The sequence below is a fragment of the Odocoileus virginianus genome, chromosome 4 (genome assembly GCF_023699985.2).
Source record: "Odocoileus virginianus isolate 20LAN1187 ecotype Illinois chromosome 4, Ovbor_1.2, whole genome shotgun sequence".
NCBI lineage: Eukaryota > Metazoa > Chordata > Mammalia > Artiodactyla > Cervidae > Odocoileus > Odocoileus virginianus.
Window position 1 is genome coordinate 51,333,341 of NC_069677.1, and position 26,441 is coordinate 51,359,781.

General features: G+C 39.7%; 2 protein-coding genes across 4 annotated transcripts in view; both read left to right on the forward strand.

The window, feature by feature from the left end:
* The first annotated feature begins 5,685 nt into the window (after positions 1 to 5,685).
* Positions 5,686 to 26,441, forward strand: part of C4H3orf33 (chromosome 4 C3orf33 homolog) — a 42,192-nt gene continuing 21,436 nt past the window's right edge. Inside the window, exons 1-3 of one of the 3 annotated variants that reach the window (XM_070466551.1) lie at positions 5,686 to 5,830; positions 19,249 to 19,308; positions 22,332 to 22,479. In XM_070466551.1, coding sequence (XP_070322652.1) covers positions 5,741 to 5,830; positions 19,249 to 19,308; positions 22,332 to 22,479 — 298 coding nt within the window. In that variant the 5' untranslated portion in view covers positions 5,686 to 5,740. Of the gene's footprint in view, positions 5,831 to 17,236; positions 17,368 to 17,460; positions 17,817 to 19,248; positions 19,309 to 22,331; positions 22,480 to 26,441 lie in introns of those variants that run through there. The other 2 variants (XM_020897304.2, XM_070466552.1) reach the window with 2 other exon arrangements.
* The window catches only part of PLCH1 (phospholipase C eta 1), a 260,884-nt gene continuing 251,727 nt past the window's right edge, over positions 17,285 to 26,441 (forward strand). The window contains exon 1 of the mRNA XM_070466543.1: positions 17,285 to 17,367. The gene's annotated coding sequence lies outside the window, so the exon portion shown is untranslated. The remainder of the gene's footprint in view (positions 17,368 to 26,441) is intronic.

Sequence of the window (26,441 nt, forward strand, 5' to 3'; positions counted from 1 at the left end):
TGCCTATTTTTGTGTATAAGTGTTTTTCCTTATATTAATAGAGACATACTAATAGATTAATAGATCCTGATAAACTCTATCCTCAAGTATGAACCATTAACTCCTCCCGTTAATGAATTATATATTTCAGTTCAGTTCAGTCACTCAGTTGTGTCTGACTCTTTGCGACCCTGTGGACTGCAGAACTCTAGTCTTCCCTGTCCATCACCAACTCCCGGAGCTTACTCAAATTCATGTCTTGAATCGGTGTTGCCATCCAACCATCTTATCCTCTGTCATCCCCTTCTCCTCCCACCTTCAGTCTTTCCCAGCATCAGGGTCTTTTCTAGTGAGTCAGTTCTTCACATCAGGTGGCCAAAGTATTGGAGTTTCAGCTTCAGCATTAATCCTTCCAATGAATTATATATTTACTGGCTAATATTGAATATCAGTATCAGTTCAGTCGCTCAGTCGTGTCCAACTCTTTGCAACCCCATGAACTGCAGCATGCCAGGCCTCCCTGTCCATCACCAACTCCTGGAGTTGACTCAGACCCATGTCCATTGGGTCGATGATGCCATCCGACCATCTCATCCTCTGTCGTCTCCTTCTCCTCCTGCCTTCAACCTTTCCCAGCATCAGGGTCTTTTCAGATGAGTCAGCTCTTCATATCACGTGGCCAAAGTATTGGAGTTTCAGCTTCAACATCAGTCCTTCCAATGAACACTCAGGACTAATCTCCTTTAGGATGGACCAGTTGGATCTCCTTGCTCTCTGAGGGACTCTGAAGAGTCTTATCCAACACCACAGTTCAAAAGCATCAATTCTTCGGCGTTCAGCTTTCTTTATAGTCCAACTCTCACATCCATTCATGACCACTGGAAAAACCATAGCAGACCTTTGTTGACAAAGTGATGTCTCTGCTTTTTAATAAGCTGTCTAGGTTGGTCATAACTTTCCTTCCAAGGAGTAAGTGTCTTTTAATTTCATGGCTGCAATCACCATCTGCAGTGATTCTGGAGCCCAGAAAAATAAAGTCAGCCACTGTTTCCACTGATTCTCCATCTATTTGCCATGAAGTGATGGGACCGGATACCATGATCTTAGTTTTCTGAATGTTGAGATTTAAGCCAACTTTGTCACTCTCCTCTTTCACTTGGATATAAATACATATATATGTATATAAATACATACTATATACACATCCATTTGCACATTGGTTGCAACAGGTTTGAATCAAAGAAAAGTTTAAAAAGTTCTTATAAGACTAAAACTAAAAACTTCCTCCTTTGTAAGTATTTTAATTTTATCTCAATCATAAAAATTTGTTTAATACTTAAAACAGATTTTTCTATTTTAAAAAATATTTAACCTTTGAGAGAATTCCCTGATGGTCCAGTAGTTAGGTCTCCACGCTTTCCCTACTGAGGCCCTGGGCACAATCTGTGGTCGGGGACCAAGATCCTGCAAACTGCTCAGCTAGCAAAAGAAAAAGTTAAACTCTGAGAGCCAAGCCTATGGTTTGATTTCATCCTGTTTTGACAAGGTTTTTATCCTAAACAGATGACAGTGGGGCCTTGAAAGTCCTGTACTGCTTCAGAACTCCGGATATGTAACTTTTAATTTTTCTAGAGAGTTCTTATTAAAATTGTAAATGGTCTGTGATCCAAAAAATGTTAAAGCCATGGCCTTATTGAATATGGGCTATACAATGGATTTTAAACGTATATTTGAGATAATAGTTGTAAAACTAATTGTGTAAAGCATTCTGAAGATAATGTTAAAAGAAAAATCTGTGATGAAAATGTCAGCTACGAATTGGCACTTACCAAGAGCATTGCCAATGACTGAACAACAAAGGCATTTGCCATCTGCCTGTACAGAGATTAAACCTCCGGCTGCTATAGCCATTGACCTTCAACAACCCCTGAGAGAGTTCAGGGTGGAATGAGGCCTCTGTGCTCCAGGGAATCTGATGGGAGGGATCTTTAGATAGTTGGATGTTTTTAGGAACAGATTTTATGATCTCAATCCTTTCATCTCCCCATAACTAGAGAAGCAGTAAATCCCTTCAGGGTGACATCATATCCTCATGACTGAAAAACAGTTTGTAAAATGAGTGTTTAATGGTATTGAACTCACCCTTCACCATAACCTTATAGATTGACCTTCCCCCACTGCTGCTTTGGAGCAGTCTCTCAGAGCTATCTGAGATGCTGCCTCCTGAGCTGCAGGCCTCATTTTGCCCTAAATAAAACTCAACTCTTGAGCTGAGCATCTTTTTAAGATGCACAAAACCTGGAAAGTCTCTGTGTAGTACTGAACTGGAATCTTGAAGGGATTACAGCAGACAAGATATTACTGGTAGAAGGACATAAGGATGGATTCATTCCACCAAAGACACATCTTAGTCATGTAATCCTTTTTTTCCTATAAACAATTTTGCCTTGTTAACAGAAATCCCTAAAAAGTATGTTATTTTATACTAAATGGTTGAGATCTTTATTTAATATAACATAAGACCAGGTCTTTGTGTTTTGGGACATCATGTTGTTTCACATATTTGAAATAATGAGTAATATTTGTCAGACCTTGCTAAAAAAATAAAAATAAACCAACCTGATGAACATTCTATGCAGATTTCCAAAATGTGTTTCAGTTCAGTTCAGTCACTCAGTTGTGTCCAACTCTGCGACTGTATGGATGCAGCACTCCAGGTTACCCTTCCTTCACTAGCTCCCAAAGCTTGTTCAGACTTATGTCCATTGAGTCAGTGATGCCATCCACCCATCTCATTCTCTGTTGTACCCACTCCTCCCTTCAGTTTTTCCCAGCATCAGGGTCTTTTCCAATGAGTCAGTTCTTTGCATCAGGTGGCCAAAGTATTGGAGTTTCAGCCTTAGCTTAATCAGTCCTTCCAATGAATATTCAGGACTGATTTCCTTTAGGATTGACTGGTTGGATCTCCTTGCTGTCCAAGAGACTCTGAAGAGTGTTCTCCAACACCACAGTTCAAAAGCATCAATTCTTTGGTGCTCAGCTTTCTTCAGAATCCAACTCTCACATCCATACATGACTACTGAAGAAACCATAGCTTTGACTAAGACAGACCTTCGTTGGCAAAGTTGTCTCTACTTTTTAATATGCTGTCTAGGTTGGTCATAGCTTTTCTACCAAGGAGCAAGCGTCTTTTAATTTCGTGGCTGCAGTCACCATCTGCAGTGATTTTGGAGACCAAGAAAATAAAGTCTCTCACTATTTCCATTGTTACCACATCTATTTGCCATGAAGTGATGAGACTGGATGCCATGATCTTTGTTTTTTGAATGTTAAATTTTAAGCCAACTTTTTCACTCTCCTCTTTCACTTTCATCAAGAGGCTCTTTAGTTCTTCTTCACTTCCTGCCATAATGGTGGTGTCATCTGCATATCTGAGGTTATTGATATTTCTCCTGACAGTCTTGATTCCAGCTAGTGCTTCATCCAGTCCAGCATTTCGCATGATGTACTCTGCATATAAGTTAAACAGGGTGACAATATACTACAGGCTTGACATACTCTTTTCCCAGTTTGGAACCAGTCTGTTGTTCCATGTCCAATTCTAACTGTTGCTTCTTGACCTGCATACAGATTTATCAGGAGGCAGATAAGGTGGTCTGGTATTCGTATCTCTTTCAGAATTTTCCACAGTTTGTTGTGATCCACATAGTCAAAGGTTTTGGCATAGTCAATAAAGCAGAAGTAGATATTTTCCTGGAACTCTCTTTCTTTTTTCATGATCCAACAGATATTGACAATTTGATCTCTGGTTCCTCTGCCTTTTATAAATCCAGCTTGAACATCTGGAAGTTCATGGTTCATGTACTGTTGAAGCCTAGCTTGGAGAATTTTGAGCATTACTTTAGCTTTGCTAAAATATTTTTTACTTTAGTATTAAAGAAAGTAAACTTGGAAAATAGTTCATAATATAGGATTAATGTATTTAACAGCCATTTTAGTTATAGAAGGGAAGATGTTATACTACATTGTAACTACTTTTTTTAAAACCAGTGTCTTTGGTAGATAGTAAGGTATAATGATTCGATTTTCTCTTAGAAGATTTAAAGTATGTGTGGTAGGTACTTTTCCACTTTAGTTTAACCTTTGCCTAATTTGACAGTGCTAATTTTATAATGTAATTGCTATTTAGTCTGAGATGGAGAGCCATTCCATTTTTTACCTGTTAAAACTACTATTAGAGTCTATTAGAGTCTTCATTTTAGTCCTCTAAATTGTTAGCAAGGTAGAATGGGCATACTAACATTCCTTCCTGGAATTGTGTTTTGATAGAAGCAAATCCTATATCAGAGCAGAATAGTTAATGTACAGGACTCATGTCCTCTTCCTTAAGCTAAGAGAAATTTTGTTGGATATTGTTTTTAAGGAGGTCTGTTTGTTGTTTTGTTTTTTACCTTGGGGGGAGCAGACTTTTTTTTTTGGAAAAAATAGGTTTATGTAGCAGAATGAAATTTTATTTATTTAAATTAATGTATTTGTTTATTATTTATTTATTTTTGGCCACACTGTGCAGTGTGTGGTATTTTAGTTCCCTGATCAGGGATCAAACAGACTCCCCCTGCAGTGGAAGCATGGAGTTTTAATCACTGGACCACCAGGGAAGTCCCAGGATGAAAATTTTATGATTAATTATAGTTCTTCTTTTTAAAAAATGCTTAAAAGATCATCTTAATAAATCAGCAATATTAACTTGCATAATTTATAAGAAGTCTTGAGGCACAGAGGAAAAGGTTGCCACATTTTAATAGTTTTATATTATCAATGTAGGTAGAACTTTTTATAATAATTTTGTGTGAAGAATAATGATTAAGTAGCATGTTTGAAATGAACAAGATTTTGGTATAATTCTTAGGGAGTTATCCTAAGTATCTAAAATTTAGCACCTTGATTTCAATAAATAAGTCACTATTATAAAATTATTATTCTATTAATAAAAATTATTATTCTATATGAATAATTATATCACCTAAATTGAGTCACTGTTATAGAATGAGTATTAAAGTCTATTCTTAACTTCATCAAAGTGACTTTTTATAGCCTTATAGTTAATGAAATTGAAAGTTTTTATCACAAGCAACTATACAATTAGGAAAATATGAAATTGGGGCAAAATTTGGATATGTTAAAAAGTGAAACATATTTGATAACTGGTAGATTACGGTTGTCAAGTTACATTGATAAGTTGTATCTACTGTCCTCTGATAGTGCCTTTGCAAGGATTAGTGTAAAGTTGAAAAAATTACTCAGTTTTGAAAAAGCCACCTTTGTCGAGGCTGTTATGTAATCACTGTACCTGTGTACAGTTTTGAGTTAAAAATGCACGGTCCAAAATCATTTTAATTATCACTTTTGGAAGATCTAGCATTAGTTTTGATAGCATTATTTAAGTACATGTAAAATGTTTGTTTGGCTTATTTATTAAAAGAAGTGCATTAAAGTTAGATATTTGTGCAGTATTTAAATATTTATAGTACATTTGAAATAAATTCTCCATACTTTAAAGAGTGATTTAATGCTCAAAATGATTGCTTAACAGTCTCTAAAATATAAAATAATGAAAGATTGCTTTCATTTTTATTAAGTATTAGCTAAGTTTACTTTCATTCATGTCAAAAGTACACTAGCTTGGCATTATATAATTAAAAGCAAATACAGTGACTTCAAGAGATATGCACTTACACCACATTTCTTTTTCTCTGTTTTTATGAAGTCAGCCTGCAGTGTTGATTGTACTGTTAGTAACCCAGGCAAGTGGAAGATAGGCGGAGGCATAACACTTTTCCTTCAAGAGAAGGTAAAATATATGGACAGTTTGAAAATATATAGAATTTCCTTTGACACATTTGTGTATGGATGTGGCTTCTTTAGTAGTCATAGTTTTGAAAATTTCTTTAAAGGACAGTGTGGGACTGTAGATAAAATGTTTTGTTTCTGCAGTTAGAGCTTTCTGAACCAGTTTTACTCAGACTTGGGACCTGGGCTCAAAGAGAAGTCATGAAAGTTAAATCGTGACTTAAATAGATAGAAACCATCCAGAATATATTAGTTTGCTAGGGCTGCCTTAACAAAATACTGTGGATTACAGGCTTAAACAAAGGAAATTAATTTTCTCACAGTTGTGGAGGCTGGAAGTCTAAGATCAAAGTGGTGGTAGGTTTGGTTTCTCCTCCGGTCTCTGCTTGGTTTGGAAACTGCCACCTTCCTGCTGTCTTCACATGACCTTTCCTCCGTGTGTAAACATCCCAGATGCCGCTTCCTCTTACAAGGACACCAGTTCTATTGAATAAGACCCCCACCCTCATGACAAGGACACCAGTTCTATTGAATAAGACCCCCACCCTCATGACTTAACAACCTTATTTACCTCTGTGGAGGCCCAAGCTCTGGGAGCCCAGAGTCGGTGATGGACAGGGATGCCTGGTGTGCTGCTGTCCATGGGGTCCCAAAGAGTTGGACACGACTGAGCGACTGAACTGAACTGAACTGAATTGAAAGGCCCTATCTCTAAATACAGTCATACTGGAAGTTAGTACTTAAACATAAGAACTTTGGAAAGACACAATTCAGTCCATAACACAGATGTTTACATCTCTACTAGGCACAGTTCAAGGGGGGGGTGACAATGAAGACCGTGGAGACAGCTCTGGGCTGTAAATCTGGAGACCCAAGTCTTGTCTTCCCACTAAAGACATATATTTACATTCCAAAGGATAAGAGTCTAGGATCCTTCCCAAGGAGAATTTGGTTAAATTAAGGAGATATGATATATCTTCCTTTTTCTGGAAGAGAGGAGAGCTTCCATACAGCTGTCTTTCACAGGACCCCGAATTCATATTTTGAAGTTCCTCCTCTATAGTGCTAAGCCTGTTATAAGTCGGCTTTTATAACTGTTATCAATCTGGCTCTTATCAGTCATTCCACAGGTGAGAATTGAAAATTGGAGTGTGGGAAACCGGTGTAGTTATTAAAAGTAATAATTAAGTCCTGCTCCAGAAACTTTGTGAGTACATTCAGTACAATGTGGATAAATATAACTTAACATACATGTACGTTTCTTGAAATTGAAACTTTCAAGTTTCTATTGAAATTGAATTCTGCTTAATTCACATTTTTTGGTTATATTATGGTCAGAGGCCTGTGGTTATGAAAACCTGTGTCTTAGAAGGTTCAGTCTCAAGTGATTAAATGTTTCCTTTTATGTTTTTGTCTAGCCTAAATGGGGCAAATTATCTAAGTAATTCAATTTATGGTTATAATAATAATAATAATAAAAATAATAAAAGTCCAGTCCTTTAGAGGAAAGGAAATTGTAAATTTATAAAAGTATATCAGTAGTGAAGTATGAGTTGAGGCAAAAATTGTAAGGTTTATGTGGAAGAAATGAGACCCTGTAAACTGGAAAATGAAAATTACTGCAGAAGCAGAAACAACTGACTATGAGTTGAAAAAAAAGAAATTGATGCTGAGCAGGGCCCTGTGGGGCTCCTGGGCACAGAGGCCTTTTTGTCCCTCATTTTTTAGAGCAAGACTCCACCCTCCATGACCTTCTCTCCATTCCAAATGGCAGAACAGTTGTTAATGCCAATCAAAGGAGGGATAGCAAGGAAACCACCTGAGGCACAATTAAAGGACCAGATTAGGAGACCACCTAAGGCAATGGCACCCCACTCCAGTACTCGCCTGGAAAAATCCCATGGACAGTGGAGCCCGGTAGGCTGCAGTCCATGGGGTCATGAAGAGTCAGACACGACTGAGCGACTTCACTTTCACTTTTCACTTTCATGCACTGGAGAAGGAAATGGCAACCCACTCCAGTGTTCTTGCCTGGAGAATCCCAGGGACAGGGGAGCCTGGTGGGCTGCCATCTATGGGGTCGCACAGAGTCGGACACACGACTGAAGCGACCTAGCAGCAGCAGAATCTTGCTGAACTTTGCCTCCCAGATGATAACTCACTTCCTCATGAAAGAGAACTCCTCATTCTTGAGCCAATATTCCATTTCCCTTTTTATGTTTTTTGTTCATGCTATCTCTTATTCTTTAAATACTTTTCCTCCTAAAAGTGACCTTTAATGAGGATAATTATTTGACAGGGATAAGAGTTGTAGCCAGATGAGACATATCATTCTCTGAACTTGGAGAAAAGGATATGAGATAAAATTTAGAATCCATTGGAGTGGGGACAGAAGTCAAACTTTTTCCAGGTATTTTGATTTCATTGACTAAAAAAGACACCCAAGTTGAGAGTTGAGGGTTAAGTTTTATTTGGGGCAAAATGAGACTGCAGCCTGGGATACAGCACCTCAGATAGCTGCTCCAAGTAGGCAGTTGGGAAAGGTCAGTATGCAAGCTTTCAGTGAAGGGGGAGGTCAGTGCAATCAAATGCTTCACCAAAGGTTTTCTGCTAGTCACAAGGAGCTGATGTCACCATCAAGGGATTGAGTGATTTTCCTGATATGAAAGGCTTCCCTGGTGGCTCAGATAGTAAAGAATCTGCCTACCATGTGAGATCCCTGAGTTGGGAAGATCCCCTGGAGAAGGAAATGGCAACCCATTCCAGTATTCTTGCCTGGGGAATTCCATGGAGAGAGGAGCCTGACAGGCTACAGTCCATGGAATTGCAAACAATTGGACACAACTGAGCAACTGACTAACAGATATAAAAAGATGCAAGGATTAGGATCATGAAATCAGTTCCTAAAAATATCTAACTATCTAAAGACCTGTTAGAGATACCACGGAAATATTTCATGCAAAAATGGGCACAATAAAGGACAGAAACGGTATGGACCTAAGAGAAGCAGAAGATATTAAGAAGGTGGCAGGAATACACAGAAGTATACAAAAAAGGTCTTAATGACCCAGATAACCGCAGTGGTGTGAACACTCACTAAAACCAGACATCCTGGAGTGTGAAGTGAAGTGGGCCTTAGCAAACATCACTACAAGCAAAGCTAGTGGAGGTGATGGAATTCCAGTTGAGCTATTTCAAATCCTAAAAGATGATGCTGTGAATGTGCTGCACTCAATATGCCAGCAAATTTGGAAAACTCAGCAGTGGCCATAGGACTGGAAAAGCTCAGTTTTCATTCCAATCCCAAAGAAAGACAGTGCCAAAGAATGTTCAAACTACCTCACAATTGCACTTATTTCACATGCTAGCAAAGTAATGCTCAAAATTCTCCAGGCTAGGCTTCAACAGTACATGAACCGAGAACTTTCCAGTGTTCAAGCTGGATTTGGAAAAGGCAGAGGAACGAGAAATCAAATTGCCAACATCTGTTGAATCATCAAAAAAGCAAGAGGGTTCCAGCAAAACATCTACTTCTGCTTTACTGACTTTGCCAAAGCCTTTGACTGTGTGGATCACAACAAACTGGAAAATTCTGAAAGAGATGGGAATACCAGAAAAATAGTCTGTCACTGTTTCCCCATCTATTTGCCATGAAGCGATGAGACCAGATACCATGATCTTTGTTTTCTGAATATTGAGTTTTAAGTCAGCCTTTTCACTTTCCTCTTTCACTTTCATGAAGATGCTCTTTAGTTCCTCTTTCCTTTCTGCCATAAGGGTGTGTCATCTGCGTATCTGAGGTTATTGATATTTCTCCTGGCAGTCTTGATTCCAGCTAGTGATTCATCCAGTCCAGCATTTCACATGATATACCCTGCATACAAGTTAAATAAGCAGGGTGACAACACACAGCTGTGACGTACTCCTTTCCCAGTTTGGAACCAGTCTGTTGTTCCATGTCTGGTTCTAATTGTTGCTTCTTGACCTGCATACAGATTTATCAGGAGGTAGGTAAGGTGGTCTAGTATTCCGATCTCTTTCTGAATTTTCCAGTTTGTTGTGATCTACACAGTCAATATTCAGAAAACTTAGATCATGGCGTCTGGTCCAATCACTTCATGGCAAGTAGATGGGGAAACAATGGAAACAGTGACAGACTTCATTTTGGGGGGCTCCCAAATCACTGCAGATGGTGACTGCAGCCATGAAATTAAAGGACGTGTGCTCCTTGGAAGAAAAGTTATGACCAACCTAGACAGCTTATTAAAAAGCAGAGACATTACTTTGCCAGCAAAGGTCTGTCTAGTCAAAACTATGGTTTTTCCAGTAGTCATGTATGGATGTGACAGTTGGACCATAAAAAAAGCTGAGCACCAAAGAATTGATGCTTTTTGTTATGCCCGATGTCCGAATCCCTGAGCAGGAAGAGAGAAGGCTTCCAAGACAATGCAACTCGCAAAAAAAGGGAAGTTTATTGCTGACTCGAGTCAGGGCTCCCGCCGCACGTCCAACGCAGTGGTACGGGATCAGAGAGCGCTGAGCCCAAGCTGTTACCCAATTTATAAGGTGTGCATAAGCAGTTGGGAGCTGGCTTAAGCAGATTGGTTACATGTTTGCAAAGTAATCTTATTGGCCCAAACCTTGGAGGGCTTTTTTCAAACTTGGGCGTTCGAGGGCTTTTCAGCTTTCCCCTGATAGGTTCCCTTTTTCTTGCTAGGCGCATGTTGATTGGCTGGCTCCAGGTTACCTGATGGGGGGCGGGGAATCCCACCATTTCAGGGGAAACCAAAACCCAGGTCCGGGCCACCTGCCAGCCCCACACTTTCGAAGTGTGTTGAGAGTTTCACTGCTTTTGAACTTGAGAGTCCCTCGGACAGCAAGGAGATCCAACCAGTCCATCCTAATGGAAATCAGTCCTGAATATTCACTGGAAGGACTGATGCTGAAGCTGAAACTCCAATACTTCGGCCACCTGATGTGAAGAGCTGACTCATTTGAAAAGACCCTGATGCTGGGAAAGATTGAAAGCAGGAGGAGAAGGGGATGACAGAGGATGAGATGGTTGGGTGGCATCATGGACTCAGTGGGCATTAGTTTGAGTAAACTCCAGGAGTTGGTGATGGACAGGGAGGCCTGGCGTGCTGCAGTCCATGGGGTCGCAGAGTTGTACACAACTGAGCTACTGAACTGAACTGAACACAGTCAAAGGCTTTGGCATAGTCGGTAAAGCAGAAGTAAATGTTTTTCTGGAACTCTCCTGCTTTTTCTATGATCCAACACATGTTGGCAATTTGATCTCTGGTTCCTCTGCCATTTCTAATTCCTGACGGGACAGCTGTTTAACCGTCTATTTTCCACTTAACATAGTAGTGTGTAAGAATAATAACTGACTTCAATTTGAAATTATGTCCCTGTTCTTTTTGTTTGTTGCAGTTCATACATATATAGGTGTAACATATGCGCACACACACAGAGTATTTGGATGTGTATAATTTTGGACAACAAGCTCTTGTGGTTTAATTTGCATTTCCCTAATGACTATTGGTGTTTAGCATCTATTTTTCTTCCAAGTAGTATCCAGAAAACATATTGAGATTGTGGATTCTCTGGTTTTGTGTAGTAACTCCATTCTAACATTTTAGTCCTTTTTTGAATCCATTCTTCTGCACTCTGCCGAGGCAGTTTAGCATCTCTGCTTCATTTACTATAGGCTGCCATTGTGTCCTTGCCTTTAAAGATCCGTCCCACTTGTGTAGTAGATTTGGCTCTAGGAGGTTCCCTGGTGGCTCAGAGGTAAAAATTTGCATGCCAGTGTAGGCGATACAGATTAGATCGCTGGTCCAGGAAGATCCCACATGCTGAGAGCAGTTAAGCCCCTGTATCACAATTAGAGCTGATGCTCTAGAGCCCGGGGAGCCACAACTGCTGAACCCACGTACCGCAGCTACTGAATCGCACGCGCCCTAGAGCCCGCGCTCTGCTTCAGGAGAAGCCGGTGCGATGGGAGGCCCTCGCACCGCAATTGGCAAGTGGCCCCTGCTCTCTGCAACTAGAGAAAAAGTCTGCACCACAATGAAGACCTAGCACAGCTAAATATATATATATATATATATATATATATATATATATATATATATATATAAGTAAAATAATAATATTTAATAACCTGGCTCTAGATTTCTTCCCCAGGATGCTCACTAACCTTATATTCTGCTTTCCTTGTTCCACATCTGTAAGATTCACAAGTGTTTTCCCATCTCCTGCTGTATACTAAAGCCTAAGTTATCTAATTTTCTCTGTGAATAACATCTTTCCACCCTGAGCAGGTCTGGTATATTTCCACTCAGATTGTGCTCAGATTGGCCTTGTTATTGACCTGGAGGCGTTGAGTGGAGGCTGTGCAGATCCCAGAGACTTGCTGCAGCAAGTAAGCTGTAGATGTAAGGATACAGAGACTGTGTTAGGTGTAAATTGTGAGGCAGATGATAAGGCTACTTAATTTCCTGCATTTGTACAATACAAGTTTATGCTTGCTGTCCCAGCAAAATTTATTTTTTTATAATTTTATTTATTTTTGACTGCATTGGATCCTCTTTTGTTGCATGCGGGGTTTCTCTAGTTGTGGCAAGTGGGAGCTACACTCTAGTTGCGTGCATAGGCTTCTCTTGTGGATCAGGGGCTCTAGGTGCTTGGGCTTCGGTAGTTGTGGCTCCTGGGCTTTAGTGCACAGGCTCCCTAGTTGTGGCACATGGGCTTAGTTGCTCCTTGAGATGTGGGATCTTTTGAGACTAAGGATCAAACCTGTGTTTCCTTCATTCGCAGGTGGATTCTTTAGGACTGAGCCACCGGGGAAGCTGCCAGCAAAATTATTCCTAGAGTTTTGTTTTAATACTGAAAAATATCATGGTTTTGATCGTAAATTGTATGTTCACCCTAGTGATAGAGACGAGGGTAAGAAAGTTAATTTCATGATGTGAAGGAAAGTGTGAATGGAAGAAGAGAAATCCAAGGTCAGGTAGGAATAGAAGCATTAGCAAAGAGTCACAAACCCCTGATGATGTGATTCTTAAAACTTCACTGGGGCTATTTTCCAGTGTCTGAGATTCCTAGTCTGATTATTTGGTGAGGTTCCTTTCCCTCTCATTTCTACCTCAAACATTTACACTGGGAGGACTGTTTCTCTTATTCGAAGTAGAGAAAGTAACTCTCTCTTCTTAAACAAGAAGTCAATAAAATAAATATGGTCCTACCACAAAGGCTAAACTTGGGGCTATATATTAATATAATAAAGATTTCATCTGTATATCATTTGCAATGATCTGCCAGAAGTTACTTCTAGAGATTTAATTGCCAGATTAATGCCCAGAAGTGAAAGTAAACAGTGCATGTAAATTTAATAAGAGCTAAGGACTGCAGTGATAACCCCAGGAGGCAAACATTTTAGAGTTTTACGATCTCATTGTCTAAATTAAGCTTATTACATGATAGAGTGGGATGGCAGAACACTGTTCTATAAATAGGAAAATACCATGAGAGTATTTAATTCTTGAACTTGATGTAGTATAAAGATTACACGTGACGTTGCAGAAATGTATTCATACAGTGTCCTTGTCATGGTGGTTGTGGTCTTTAATTCTTATTTATTTTTTAAATAACTTTATTTCTTGGTTTATTGACTGTACTGGGTCTTCGTTTCTGCACGGGCTTTTCTCTAGTTGTGGGCTTCTAAGTGAGGTAGCTTCCCTTGCTGTGGAGCACAGGCTCGAAAGTGTTCTGCCTTCAGTAGTTTCAGCACAGGATCTCAGTCGTGGCTTCCGGTCTCTAGAGCATGGGCTGACTAGTTGAGGCCCACGGGCTTGGTTGCTCTGCCGCATGTGGGGTCTTCAAGGACCAAGGATCGAACCTGTGTCTCCTGCTTTGGCAGGCGGGTTCTTTACCACTGAGCCATCAAGGAAGCCCTGATTCTTATTTTTATTCTTTGATTCAGCGAACTTACTATCTTTTCTTCAAAATGTACACTGTGGAAAGAATAGAAATTTCTTGACATGTCTTTTCCTTTAGAGGATCATAATTTATTGAGCAAAAAGGGGCTATGAAAAAATTGAGCAGACAGTAATTTTATTTAGGAGAATGCTCTGGAGAGGAGGTTTTTATCTTTTATATGTTTCCCACATCCCCTTCTGAGGGAGAATGCTATGCCAAGAGCCCCAGGCATAGCAAAGCAACTATGGCTTTTTTCTTAAGCTTAAGTGGCCATGTTTTTAACCACTAAACCTTGTCATACAGACTCCAGCTGACTGTGCTAGAGAAGTGAGCCTCTGACTGAAAGCCACTTTATAGACCAGCTATCAGTCTAGTAGGTGGCTTGGCCTGAAAACTTCTCTTGATAGGAATGATAATGCTTGGACCAATTACAGTTGGAGGTTATGTGGGAGAGGTACTAAGTGTGTGTTATACTGTTAAGAGAAATACACAATGAGACAGAAACTGAGTTACTAGGGATAAATTAAACATTCATAGAGACTAATGAACTTCTGATCCTGAGGAGAAGAGAACCATGTTGGTGGCTGCCTCAATAGAGTTGTATAAGTTCTTGAACAACTTTTTGGTTCCCAAACTGCATTCCAAACATAAGACCTAGTTAGACTACATTTACTGATCACTGCCTAATAACTGAATTGAGTTTCCAGGGCTCCTAATTTCTACAAGAAGTATTATACTATTCAAACTCCTCCCTCCTACCCTATTTTTTTAAAAATCAAGTTATAATTTACCTGTAGTAAAGTGCACAATTCAGTCACTATTCTACAAAAACTTTGCTCCAATATAATTCTGTTCCTTCCTCCCTCCTTTCTGCTATTTTTTGTCACAGAAATATCTTTATATATTATAGGCCCTCAATACAGTTTGTATTATTGCTTTATCCAGTTGTATTTTGACTCATACAGGAGAAGGAAAGAATTAGAAACAAAAATATATTTGTACGCGTATCTTGTATTTGCTTATGTAATTACCTTTACTGGTCTTTAATTCTTCAAGTTACTACTTCTGCACTCCCTAGTGACTGTAGTACTGAACTGGTCTGAAAGAGAACGGGAGGGAATGGAAAGAAGGAAGATGAGGACAAGATAGAAGTGGAGAGAAGAGAGGTAGAGATTTTGCTGTGCAGAATATGGAAGAGATTCTCTCTTATGCAATTAATACTTGGAAGATTCTTCTCTGTATCAGGAAATACACTCAGCACTGGCTATTCAGTCATAGACACACACTAGTACATAGACATAGGGCCTGACCTGCAGGCTAATGGGGAAGGAAGAGAATAAAAAGAGAAGTCTTACCAGTCCATCAAACTACACATTAAATTTTATGTTGTATATGGTTTGGGCCTATCTGAGGTAGGGTTTAGAAAAGACCTCTTTGTGGATATGATCTTTAAACTGAGGTCTGAAGGATAAGGAGCCAGCTTGGTGGTAGTGATGGGCCGGGGAGGTGAAGAGGAAAGAGGGATCAGGACATTCTAGACAGAAGGAGCAGTATTTGCAGAGGCTGTAAGACAGGGATGAACTCGATGTGTGTGAAAACAGATGGTCAGAGAGGGGACTTCCCTGGTGGTCCGGTGGCCAAGACTACTGGGCCTGTGAGCGCCCTAGAGCCTGTGCTCTGCAACAAGAGAAGGCACCGCAATGAGAAACCTGCGCTCCTCAACTAGAGAGGAGCTCATGCTCACCACAACTAGCGAGAAGCCCAAGAGCAGTAACAACGACCCAGTGCAGCCAAAAAATAAATAAAAATAAATTAAAAATTTTAAAGAATAAGTGCTGGCAACATATTGTACTGGGTATAAGATACGTCTTGAGACAGAGACTACCAGTTTAGTTCAGTTCAGTCGCTCAGTCATGTCCGACTCTTTGCGACCCCATGAACCACAGCATGCCAGGCCTCCCTGTCCATCACCAACTCCCAGAGCCCACCCAAACCCATGTCCATTGAGTCGGTGATGCCATCCAACCATCTCATCCTCCGTCAACCCCTTCTCCTCCTGCCCTCAATCTTTCCCAGCATCAGGGTCTTTTTAAATAAGTTAGCTCTTTGCCTCAGGTGGCCAAAGTATTGGAGTTTCAGCTTCAACATCAGTCCTTCCAATGAACACCCAGGACTGATCTCCTTTAGGATGGACTGGTTGAATCTCCTTGCAGTCCAAGGGACTCTCAAGAGTCTTTCCCAACACCACAGTTCAAAAGCATCAATTCTTTGATGCTCAGCTTTCTTTATAGTCCACCTCTCACATCCATACATGACCACTGGAAAAACCATAACCTTGACTAGAGGGACCTTTGTTGACAAAGTGATGTCTGCTTTATAGTATGCTGTGTAGGTTGGTCATAACTTTCCTTCCAAGGAGTTAAGTGTCTTTTAATTTCATGACTGCAATCACCATCTGCTGTGATTTTGGAGCCCAGAAAAATAAAGTTAGCCAATGTGACCATTTAAACAAATTAAAATTAATAAAAATTCAGTTCCTCTGTTATGCTAGTTACATCTCAAGCATACAATAGCCACATGTGGCTATTACCTATGAAATTGGACAGTGTGACATAGAACATTTCTGTCATTGCAAAATGTTCTGTTAGAGCTGGTAGATAGTGAAACCTCCCTCCCATTCCTACCACAATCCCTCCACCCAGGGGCCATCCCTGTTACGGATTTCTTGCACAACTTTTCATGGCTCAGACACAACTTTTTTACACAAATATAATTACACTGTCCTGTGACTTCTTTTTTTTAAATACACTAACTGTATTGCTTTTTTTTTACGGATATATAATTGACATAGCATTTTTTAGTTTTAGGTGTACACTATAATGCTTTAATATATGCATACTCTATTGCAAAACGATTACCACAGTAAGTTTAGTATGTCAGCTCCCTACATTTAATCATAGATTTAGAGCATCTGATATTTAGCTTAGGAAGCAACTGTGACAACTTGAAAACACAATTCAAATATAAGGAATACACATTTCAATATATTTGAGAGCAGGTGTAAGAATGGGCTACTTCAAACTTCTTTCTTGTGTGGTACATGCTACCTACACGGCTCTGAGTTAAGCGAGTTGAATGGATCATCTCTCGTCAGCATGCTCCGTAATCCTGCAGCTCGCATCCCCGAAAGACAGAGATCTCTTGCGCTGTGGGAAAACCTCGTGTAAATATTGGAGGTTCACAGTAAAGACGTCTCCTAACGGGTCAGGAGGACCGCCCGCGGCCGCTTCTTGGTTGCTGAGGACCCGACCCGAAGGCTGGCTCGCGCGGCGCCCCCTCTAGCCGGAGGAGCTTGAATCCCGCCGTCCGCCCGCCCGCGGAGAGCGGCGCCCCCTGTCGCCCGGTCGAGGAGGCGGCGCCGGCTCCCAGGAGGCCGGGAACATGGCGGGGCAGCCTGCGGCCCCGGCCACACCGCCGCCCAGCCGGGACCGAGCAGCGCCCAACGTGGTGGCGCGGATCTCGCAGTGGGCCGACGACCACCTGCGCCTCGTCCGGGTACTGCAGGCCGGGCGGTGGTGGGCGCGGGCCGCGCAGCGCCGGGCTGAGGGAGACGCGTCCTGGGGGAGGCCCGGGCAGCGGCGGAGGGCCGCCGGGTCGGGCAGCGTGTGCGGGGCCGCGGGGGGCGCGCGGCCTGGCGGGGCTGCCTCGGCCCCATCACTGCCCTGACGGTGCTGGGCCCCGGGATGCTTCCGAGGGGAAGCCGCAGCCCAGCGCGGGCCGCCAGCGGGGCCATTGGCGCAGTTGGGGAGGGGCGGGCAGTTTGAAAAAGGCGGGGCATCGCAGGCGACCAGGGGAGAGAAGATTGCGACCGAGACCTGGTGGTGGTTTCTTTCTTTATAACAGAGTCAGGGGGGCTGCCTGCTTCGTGGATAGTGTGGCAATTGCTGAAATGGAGGAGCTGGGATAAATGATTTGTTGGGGAAATCTACAGAGCTTTTTGCAAGGTGAAATTGAAGATGCCAGTTAGACTTCTAAATGGAGATGTGTGAACCTGAAGGTGGTCCTTAGCCTTCTCAGCGTAGCTTAGGTGTTCTAGGGAACTGGATACAGGAGTCATGTCTTGAAGGGAGATCGGAACGGGAATCTGGGAGTGGGCTGCATAAACCTTAAGTATTTAAAGTGTAAACAAACCTTGTAGTATTTAAGAATTATTATAGAAAACTTCTAGTATTCAAAGCTTGGATGACGTTTGGAGCGAGTCAGAAAAGCTCCTGGAAAAGCTCTAGGACTGAGAGCTGAGGGCCTCTCTACCATTTAGAATTCGGAGAGTGAAAAGGTCAGGAAAGACTCGGAGGGAACAGACAGAGGGGAAGAGGAGTATTAGGAAAACCAAGTGTGCTAGAAGCCAAGTGAAGAGAGTGTTTTCAGATGCAAGAATTCTGCTGGGATGTTGAGTAGGCTCATCAGCTTTGCAAATACTTGGCGGCCAAAGTGCCAGGACCAGGTCTATTTTTCCTCACCAGGACTGCAGCTCGGTGCTGAGGCTGAGTGAAGCTCCCTCACCTGCAGCTCAGTCCTGAGAACAGTGCCTGCCACTTAGTGCTACATGAATATGTTTAACATTAACGAATTGTATACATATATGTGTGTGTATGCATATATGTGTGTGTATGTGTACACAGAAACACGGATGTTAATTGACAAGGCCTTGGTTCTTCCAGTTAAGCAGGAAGAGATGCATTGGTTAATTTCAAATAAAAAAATAACCTCATCAGGATTGGGAAAGGAAACTGTATTTAAATTAGTGGATGGATGTTTTATTCCAAATAATCCAATCACAGACTGTACTGTTGTATATATTTTCATCTCTTACATGCGTAGTTGTATTTATTGAAGGAAAGCACGTTAGATTACCACTGTTGGTGAGGGATTTGCAGGATCCTTGTTAATTAAACTCCTTTAGATAGATTTCAGTTTAAATGAAACACTTTAAAAACATCGCTATGATTTTCCCGACTGTTTTACCCATATGTTTCCCAAGTGCTGTGTATTATGGTATTGGTAATAAAGTTTTCTACTAAATACTTTAATTCCACCTGCAGACTTAGGGTTATGGAGTTCCTGTGGGCCTTGCACAAAAAGTATTAATATTAGACTTATTCATTCAAGGGACTCATGGTTAAAGCAATACAATCAATAGAAAAGAGTACAGTGTTATGTATATAATTACTGTGTGTACCAGATTGTCTGGGAGAAAAAGGGGAAGATTAATGGGCTGGTGGGCAGTTGGTTTTTTGGAAGAAATGGGCCTTTAGTTGAAGGATATGCCTTATTTGAGCAGTTAGGTATAAGGGATGACTTTTTTCCTGCCTTCTATTTAGTACTTTCAGTATTGTGAATAATAATTAGAATTAATCATAAAATCTCTTTCTAAAGAACATCAGCACTGTAATGGCCGTAGCTGGAGTAATGTTACTTCTAAGAAGTGTTCGACTGGTAAGTTTAAAAATTAAGACATTATGATAAGCGCTAGACAGTTAATTTCTCTCACTTCAGATGATTTTTATCTCAACATGGGTATCATTTTGTTATTCATATTAGAAGCTTTTAAATAACATTTTAGAACAGTGAACGTACTTTAAGATGTTGGTTTAAAAGTAACACATCCACAGGATTTTATGGAATGTAATTGCACAGCCTGTCTTTCTATAATGACTTTCCTTCGAGCTTGAAGTAAATAATCACTAAATTTCCATTTCAGATGTTGAAGAATGTCTCAAAAGTGTTTTCTGTAGCAGTTTTAGGTTTAAATTGAAATTGAATTATGTCCGTTTGAACTAAATAATTTATGCTTATTTAGTGTGGTTTTTTTCTTGCCCTTTCAAAAGTATTTTAACAACAGACATTTTGGGAATTTATTTGATAATTCAGGATTTACAAGTACTTTTTAATATACCTGAATGTTGTCATAGAATGTCATTTCAGTGTCATGTTATGAACTGGAATAGATATATTGCTCCTGTATATATTTATTTCCTATACTTATCTCTATATTGTTTTGTATTATCATTGAGTACACCTCATTACCACACTACATCTTTTCCAACTGTTGCCTTTACACCCAGACTCCAATTTGTCTTTTTTTCCTTCTTTTTTTTTTAATACCTTGAATTCACTTTTTTAAGCTGAGATGTAATTGTCCTACAGGGCTGCCTAGGTTTAAGGTGTCTTGTATAATGATTTGACTTACATACCTAAGGAAGTGATTACCCCAGTAAGTTCGGTGAACATCCATCATCTCATATAGATACAAAATTAAATAAACAGAAAACAATTTTTTTCCTTGTGATGAGAAGTCTTAGGATTTTATAACAACTTTCATGTATAACATACAGTAGTGTCACTTATATTACTCATGTTGTACACTATACCCCTAGTATTTATTTATCTTATAACTGGAAGTATAACCTTCCAAATTCTCCCTTCCTCCATCTCCTACCTCTCACAACTGCAAATCTGATCTCTTTTTTTATGAGTTTGTTTTTGAAGTAAAATTGACCTACAGCACTATGTTACTTCCTGTTACACAACAGGATTTGATAGTGATTTGATATTTCTATACATGTCAAAATGATCACCACAAGTATGTCACTCTGGAGAGATTCTGCATAATTACTGACTGCATTTCCCATGCTGTACGCTTCTTACCTGTGACTCACTTATTTTATAACTAGTCCCATAAAGACTTTGTAGTGTACTTGCTCAGAGCAGGAATACTTTCCTCCATAATCACATTAATATTTTCACATCTAATAAATTTAACATTTTTGTAGTAATTTCTAAAATCCAGTGAACATTCATATTTATCTCCTGAAAATATACTTTGTAGCTGTTTTTCCTCTCAGTCTAAGTTTCAGTCAAGGATCATGCACTGTATTTAGTTGTTGTGCCTCTTTGGTCTTTAATCTGGACTCTTACACCCACTTTAGTTCTTGTCTCTCAAGACACTGTGGTTTAGAAGAGGCCGAGTTAGTCTTAGAGAATCTCCCACAGTCTGGATTTGTGTTTCCTCCGTAGATTTAGTGTGAACAAGAATGTGATGGAGTATGCTGCTTCCTGTTGTGCTGCATCAGGAGACTCACAGTGTCTGTCTGTCCTAGAACACTGTCACATCTAACACAATAACTTCCCTGGTGGCTCAGAGGGTAAAGCGTCTGCCTTCAATGCAGGAGACCTGGGTTCGATGCCTGGGTGGGGAAGATCCCCTGGAGAAGGAAATGGCAACCCACTCTAGTATTCTTGCCTGGAAAACCCCATGGGTGGAGAAGCCTGGTGGGCTACAGTCCATGGAGTCACAAAGAGTAGGACACGACTGAGTGACTTCACTTTAGCATCACCTAATATCCAGGCAATATAAGAATTCTTTGATTGTCTCAATGGTGTCATTAAAAAAAAAAAAAGATGATCTCTTCATAGCAGGATTCTAATGGGCCATATATTGTATTTGTTATATCTGTCTCATTTATTTTATAACAGTCTATACCCCCACTCCCTTTTTTTTCCCCATAAGCCATTTATTTTTTTAGAATAACCAAGTCATTTATCCCATTATTAATGTTCCACATTCTGGATTTGTCTGCTATAATGTTTTTTCTTGTTTGGAAAAAATTTTTTAAATGTTTAGACCAACTTTACTGTCTTAGGAAGTTGGTTACTAATTTATCCTTCTGCCTGTATGAGGCTCTCACCCAGCCATGCGTGTGAATTAAGCTTGTTTCTGTAGTACTGTTGATATGAAAGACATAGGTATAAAATGTTGAGTAACTCCAAGGTGTTAGGTAATTGAATAAATTCCTAATGTTGGCCTTTTTGGAGGGGCGTTTTTCTCCTATGAGATTGAAAAATAAGGGGAAAAACCTTGTTGATTAGCAGTCTAACTTAAATTGCCTCAGTTTTGGCTGGGTTCTCCCAGCAGTCGCTGCTGTTGCTGTTTAGTTGCTAAATTGTGTCCAGCTCTTTGCGACCCCATGGACTATAGCCTGCAAGGCTCCTGTGGCATTTCCCAGGCAAGAATACTGGAGTGGGTTGCCATTTCCTTCTCCATCTCCCAGAGTACCTGTATGAATAGATGGTGATTTATAGAATGAGACAGTAACTTAACCAGTAAGATAGTAAGCTAGCCAGATTTGTGTAGTGCCAGGCACAGCTGTATGCTCACTGCTTCTTGATAAATTGTGTCACATTTTAAGAATGTGAGCTTTTTTAAAAATGAGGAGTCTGTTTAATGTTCTCTATGTAGTAGCCTCAAATAGTAAAATAATGCCTAAAGGTTTCTAAATAATGTGCTTATAAACACTTCTGTTAAGTCTTTTAAAAATACTAATATAAAATTAAGAACCAAATTAAAAATGTTTAGTGGTTATCATGTCTTCTTTGAAATGTTTAGAGAATATAACATGCTTAATTTTAAAATGAAAATAGTAATAAAATATTATACTTTTCTCCTTGTAAATCAACAGACATCAAAATTCACACATTCTTCAGATATTCCAGTAGAATTTATAAGAAAGAATGTTAAACTACGAGGACGACTGCGCCGAATAACTGAGAATGGTTTAGAGATTGAACATATTCCCATTACTTTACCTGTTATATCTTCATGGAGAAGTAAGTAAGGTACAAAAATAATAGCGCTAAATAACTATTTTAAAGTTCCTTTATTAGAAGTTATTTTTAAAATAGCAAAAAAAAGTCATTTAACTTTTAATAACTCTCCATTGTCTATGAGAGAAAGTTCAAACTCAACTTACGCAAACAATTTATTTATTATTTTATTTATTTATTTAAATTGGAGGCTAATTACTTTACAATATTGTAAAGTATTGCCATATATTCACATGAATCAGCCATGGGTGTACATGTATTCCCCATCCTGAACCCCCCTCCCACCTCTCTCCCCATCCCATCCCTCAGGGTCATCCCAGTGCACCAGCCCTGAGCACCCTGTCTCATGCATTGAACCTGGACTGGCGATCTATTTCACATATGATAATATATATGTTTCAATGCTATTCTCTCAAATCATCCCACCCTCGCCTTCTCCCACAGAGTCCCAAAGTCTGTTCAGTACATCTGTGTCTCCTTTACTGTCTCGCATATATGGTCATTGTTACCATCTTTCTAAATTCAATACAGTATTTAATACAGTATTGAATTGGTATATTGGTGTTTTTCTTTCTGACTTACTTCACTCTGTATAATAGGCTCCCGTTTCATCTACCTCATTAAAACTGATTCAAATGCATTGTTTTTAATAGCTGAGTAATATTCCATGCAATTAAAAGATGCTTGCTCCTTGGAAGGAAACTTATGACCAACCTAAACAGCATATTAAAGAGCAGAGACATTACTTTGCCAGCAAAGGTCCGTCTACTCAAGGCTATGGTTTTTCCAGTAGTCATTATGGATGTGAGAGTTGGCCTATAAAGAAAGCTAAGTGCCGAAGAATTGATGCTTTTGAACTGTGGTGTTGGAGAAGACTCTTGAGAGTCCCTTGGACTGCAAGGAGATCCAACCAGTCCATCCTAAAGGAGACCAGTCCTGGGTGTTCATTGGAAGGACTAATGTTGAAGCTGAAACTCCAATACTTTGGCCACCTGATGACTCATTTGAAAAGACCCTGATGCTGGGAGGGATTGAAGGCAGGAGGAGAAGGGGACGACAGAGGATGAGATGTTTGGATGGCATCACCAACTCAATAGACATGGGTTTGGGTGGACTCCGGGAGTTGGTGATGGACAGGGAGGTCTGGTGTGCTGTGGTTCATGGGGTCGAAAGAGTCGGACACGACTCAGCGACTGAACTGAACTGAACTGAATATTCCATTGTGTATATGTACCACAGCTTTCTTATCCATTCATCTGCTGATGGACATCTAGGTTGCTTCCATGTCCTGGCTATTGTAAACAGTGCTGCGATGAACATTGGGGTACATATGTCTCTTTCAATTCTGGTTTCCTCCGTGTGTATGCCCAGGAATGGGATCGCTGGGTCATATGGCAGTTCTATTTCCAGTTTTTTAAGGAATCTCCACACTGTTCTCCATAGTGGCTGTACTAGTTTGCATTCCCACCAACAGTGTAAGAGGGTTCCTTTTTCTCTGCATCCTCTCCAGCATTTATTGTTTGTAGACTTTTGGATAGCAGTCATCTTGACTGGCGTGTAATGGTACCTCATTGTGGTTTTGATTTGCATTTCTCTGATAATGAGTGATGTTGAGCATCTTTTCATGTGTTTGTTAGCCATCTGTATGTCTTCTTTGGAGAAATGTCTGTTTAGTTCTTTGGCCCACTTTTTGATTGGATCATTTATTTTTCTGGAATTGAGCTGCAGGAGTTGCTTGTATATTTTTGAGACTAATTCTTTGTTGCTTCATTTGCTATTATTTTCTCCCATTCTGAAGACTGTCTTTTCACCTTGCTTATGGTTTCCTTCATTGTGCAAAAGCTTTTAAGTTTAATTAGGTTCCATTTATTTATTTTTGCTTTTATTTCCATTACTCTGGGAGGTGGGATGATCCTGTTATGATTTATGTCAGAGAGTGTTTTGCCTATGTTTTCCTCTAGGAGTTATATAGTTTCTGGTCTTACATTTAGATCTTTAATCCATTTTGAGTTTATTTTTGTGTATGGTGTTAGAAAGTGTTCTAGTTTCATTGTTTTGCAAGTGGTTGACCAGTTTCCCAGCACCACTTGTTAAAGAGATTGCCTTTTCTCCATTGTATATTATTGCCTCCTTTGTCAAAGATAAGGTGTCCATGGGTGTATGGATTTATCTCTGGGCTTTCTGTTTTGTTCCATTGATCTGTATTTCTGTCTTTGTACCAGTACCACACTGTCTTGATGACTGTAGCTTGGTAGTATAGCCTGAAGTCAGGCAGGTTGATTCCTCCAGTTTCATTCTTCTTTCTCAAGATTGCTTTGGCTATTCGAGTTTTTTTTTTATTTCTATAAAAATTGTGAAATTATTTGTTTTAGTCTCTGAAAAACACTGTTGATAGCTTGATAGGGATTGCACTGAATCTATAGATTGCTTTGGATAGTATACTCATTTTCACTATATTGATTCTTCTGATCCATGCGCATGGTATATTTCTTCATCTATATGTGTCATCTTTGATTTCTTTCATCAGTGTTTTATAGTTTCCTATATGTAGGTCTTTTGTTTCTTTAGATAGCTTTATTCCTAAGTATTTTATTTTTTTCACTGCAATGGTGAATGGAATTGTTTCCTTAACTTCTCTTTCTGTTTTCTCATTGTTAGTGTATAGGAATGTAAGGGATTTCTGTGTGTTAATTTTATATCCTGCAACTTTACTATATTCATTGATTAGCTCTAGTAATTTTCTGGTGGAGTCGTTTAGGGTTTTCTATGTAGAGGATCATGTCATCTGCAAACAGTGAGAGTTTTACTTCTTTTCCAATCTGGATTCCTTTTATTTCTTTTTCTTCTCTGATTGCTGTGGCTAAAACTTCCAAAACTATGTTGAATAGTAGTGGTGAGAGTGGGCATCCTTGTCTTGTTCCTGACTTTAGGGGAAATGCTTTCAATTTTTTGCCATTGAGGATAATGTTTGCTGTGGGTTTGTTATATATGGCTTTTATTAAATTGAGGTATGTTCTTTCTGTGCCTTCTTTCTTGAGGGTTTTTTTTAATCATAAATGGATGTTGAATTTTGTCAAAGGCTTTCTCTGCATCTATTGAGATAATCATGTGGTTTTTATCTTTCAATTTGTTAATGTGGTATATCACATTGATTTGCAAATATTGAAGAATCCTTGCATCCCTGGGATAAAGCCCACTTGGCCATGATGTATGATCTTTTTAATATGTTGTTGGATTCTGTTTGCTAGAATTTTGCTAAGGATTTTTGCATCTATGTTCATCAGTGATACTGTCCTTTAGTTTTCTTTTTTTGTGGCATCTTTGTCTGCGGAAGAGTTTGAGTAGGATAGGTGTTAGTGCTTCTCTAAATTTTTGGTAGAATTCAGCTGTGAAGCCATCTGGTCCTGGGCTTTTGTTTGTTGGAAGATTTCTAATTACGCTTTTTATTTCTGTGCTTATGATAGGTCTGTTAAAATTTTCTATTTCTTCCTGGTTCAGTTTTGGAAAGTTATACTTTTCTAAGAATTTGTCCATTTCTTCCAGGTTGTCCATTTTATTGGCATATAGTTGCTGATAGTGAGTCTTTTATGAGCCTTTGTATTTCTGCGTTGTCTGTTGTGATTGCTCCACTTTCATTTCTAATTTTGTTGATTTGATTCTTCTCCCTTTTTTTCTTGATGAGTCTGGCTAATGGTTTGTCTATTTTATTTATCTTCTCAAAGAACCAGCTTTTAGCTTTGTTGATTTTGGCTTTGGTCTCCTTTGTTTCTTTTACATTTATTTCTCCCATAGTTTTTATGACTTCTTTCCTTCTACTAACCCTGGGGTGCTTCATTTCTTCTTTTTCTAGTTGCTCTAGGTGTAGAGTTAGGTTATTTATTTGATTTTTCTCCTGTTTCTTGAGGTAGGCTTGTATTGCTGTGAACCTTCCCCTTAGCACTGCTTTTACTGAATTCCATAGGTTT